The sequence below is a fragment of the Geospiza fortis genome, unplaced genomic scaffold, assembly GCF_000277835.1.
Source record: "Geospiza fortis unplaced genomic scaffold, GeoFor_1.0 scaffold27, whole genome shotgun sequence".
NCBI classification, from domain to species: Eukaryota; Metazoa; Chordata; class Aves; order Passeriformes; family Thraupidae; genus Geospiza; species Geospiza fortis.
Genome location: NW_005054329.1, coordinates 4,663,956 through 4,666,862, shown reverse-complemented (window position 1 = coordinate 4,666,862; position 2,907 = coordinate 4,663,956). Strand labels below are relative to the sequence as shown.

At 62.7% G+C, this 2,907-nt stretch overlaps 1 protein-coding gene across 1 annotated transcript in view; it reads right to left on the bottom strand.

The window, feature by feature from the left end:
- The window catches only part of FIBCD1 (fibrinogen C domain containing 1), a 9,692-nt gene extending 7,340 nt beyond the window's left edge, over nt 1–2,352 (bottom strand). Inside the window, exons 1-2 of the mRNA XM_031057263.1 lie at nt 1,876–2,352; nt 504–663 (exon numbers count right to left, since the gene is read on the bottom strand). Of these exons, the coding sequence (XP_030913123.1) occupies nt 504–663; nt 1,876–2,349 (634 nt within the window). The 5' untranslated portion in view covers nt 2,350–2,352. The remainder of the gene's footprint in view (nt 1–503; nt 664–1,875) is intronic.
- Between the last annotated feature and the right edge of the window lie 555 nt (nt 2,353–2,907).

Sequence of the window (2,907 nt, the reverse complement as noted above, 5' to 3'; positions counted from 1 at the left end):
TTCTCCTCTGATGCTCGGGGTGAGCAGTGCCAGGGGGGCTGGGGCTCCCCAGCAGCTGGCAGGGACTGACCTCGTGTCCCTGTGAGATGGCAAGGGCAAGCTGGGACCCAGATGGGGGTGAGCCAGTGCCCAGGGAGGCTGTGGGCATGTGCTCCCAGCTCCAGGACAGGCTCCCTCAGCTGCATCCCAACCCGAGGCTGAGGGATGTGACTCTTTATCTATGCAGGGCCACCCTCCACACCCGACGGAGGTGAATGCCCTGCCTGATCCCTGCTACCCTCTGTGAGGAGCAGGTGGGTTTGCAGGGGTGTGGGGGGGCTTTTGGGCTGGTTTATGGACAACTGGAAGTGTCCCCCTCCCAGGACACACCTTTCCCTCTCCCCCTTCTCCACCTCCTGCGCTGTACTCAATCCCTTCTCCGGGATGCTCTGCCCCATGCTGGGTGGTTCCTCCCTGCCCCGCGCAGCCCCAGGCCCATCCCTGTCCCCAGGGACGCCTCTCACCGTTGGAGCAGCCCCGGGGCCGGGCTCCCCTGGCCGGGGCTCGCTGCAGGTCAGCCTTGAGCCGGGGCCGGGCCCCGCCGCGCTCCCTCTGCAGCGAGTCCAGCGCGTCACTGACAGAGCTCACCAGCCGAGCCACGCTGCTCTGGCTCTCCGACAGCAGCTGCGGGCAGGGCACACGGGGGGGGACACAGAAATTGTGGTGAAATGGTTAAACCCCTTCCACATGCCAGCTCCTTGGCCGCTGTGCTCAGCAATGCCGGGGTGTAAACGCACAGATCCCATAAAACATCTCTGCTGCTTTATCTCTGATCTCTGTTGCTTTTTGGCAGGGGTCAGGGTCCAGATAAGCACCTATTGCCCCCAGGGAGGAGAAATCCCCAAAGCTGGGTGCAGTGGTGCTGCAGTCCCGTGGGATAAAAGCATCCCTGGGAGAGGGCAGGATGACGGAGGCGGCAGGAATAGCCGTGTCCTGAGGCAGCCGCCAGCTCTTGTCGTCCCCTGAGGTGACCCAGGCTGGGACAGTGACACTGGGTGGCTGTGGCAGAGCACCAGGATGGGCAGAGAAGCGAAGCAGCGAGAAACAAGCAGCTCTGGGCAGAGGGAGTTGAGTACCAGGAGGGTCAGGCATGGAGCACCCAGCCATGCCCTGGATCTTGCTGTGACACCTGGCAGACCCCTGGCATACTCAGGTAAGCATTTCAACACAGCTCACTGGCTGGGAAATTGTGGGGACTGTAAGGAGGGGGGGCTGATTGCTGCATGAGCTGCCCTTGAGAAGGCTCTGTGGTGTGCTTGGCTCTGTCTGGAGCTCCCAAAGTGGACCTGGAGCTGGGACAGCCACAATGGGGGAGGCTGCACACCAGGCTCACTGCCACTGGGGTGGTTTGGCAGGGAGACACTTCCCAGCTTCCAATTCCCAAGCACTTGCCTTCAACCTCAGCTCCTTCTCCTGGTGCTCTCCCCTGGATGCTCATGGCAGGGGCTGTGAGCAGCCATGCCCACAGGGACACTGGCACAGGGAATTCCACCCCCAGGGATTCGTGGGGGTCGGTGGGTTAGGATGGGTGGGTTTGGTGGAAGGCTAGGCCTAGGCTGCTTAGGGTGAAGGCTGAGTAGAAGCTTAGGTGGAGGTAGGACATAAAGAAAGTTATAGGGTGGGAGCTATAAACTGTTGAGTCAAAATCAGCCATCTTAGACTAACTTTCTGTTATTCTGCTCATTCTAATCCTTGAATTCGTTCGTAGACTAGTCCTAGGGTAAGGAGGAGGATAAGTGAGGAGGTTCAGGTTAGGGTGCTGGTAGGGGATTGTAGTTGGGTGGCTCATGGTAGGAGTAGGGCCTGCCCTGCCTGGCACTGCCAGCCCCAGCTCACCTGGATGAGCCTGCCCTGCTCTCCCTGCAGGGCGCTGAGCTCCTGCCCCATGGCGCTGTGCCCCTTCTTGAGCCCGTCGCAGTCGGCTCGCAGCTGCACGGCGTGGCTCAGCAGCTTGGCCACCTCGTCCGCCACCGTCACCAGCAGGGCCTTCTGCTGGCTCTTGGTGGCCTTGGCCTCGGCGTCGTGGTCTGTGAGGGAGTGCAGCAGGGAGCCCTGCAGCCCCTCCAGGCGGCCCAGGGCGCCGGCGGCGCTGGGGCAGTTGGGGTCGATGAAGATGTTGATGCGGGAGCTGTCGGCCTTCTCGATGGTCACCAGCGCGTTGGCCTCCTCGGGGTTGGTGCTGATGACGGGGGGCGGCTCGGTGACGGGCGTGTGGTAGTGGTTCATGAAGAGGATGGCCCCCGTGACTGTCACGGCCAGGAGCACGGCCACCGAGAGCAGCACGGTGCACAGGATGTAGCCACAGCTCATCCTCTGCGGGCACACACACACACACACCGTCAGCGCTGCCCCATCCCCTCACCCCACAGCTGGGCTCTGCACGGGGTTTGGGGCCTGGCAATGGCTCTGAGGGAGGGGAGGACCCCAGGGAGCCCTGCAGGGACACGGAGGCCACAGTGAGTGAGCAGAGCGGCCGAGCCCGCCGGGGAGCGGGCCATGAAATAATAACGAGAGCAAGGCACGGCACCGCCCGCTCCCGTGGCATGTTTTATTTACAGCCCTGAGCCTCGGCTGGAGCAGCCCTGGCTCCCCAGGAGATGTGGGGGGGGGGGCTCCCTGCTGCCCTGGGCACAAATGTGGGGAGAAAATGGGAAAACCCCTCGTGTCCCTCACAGCAGGGATCACAGGGATCACAGCGCTGGTGGCTGTGGGGCTGTGCTGGGGTCACGTTGCCCTGAGTGCCACGGGGACCTGCTCTGCACAGGGCAGCTCCCAGCTATGGCAGGCAACTTATCTTCATCCCCCTTGCCACCTCATTTCCTGCTGGAGGGGGGCAGAGCTGCTCCCAAAGCCTTTGGATCAGTCCCA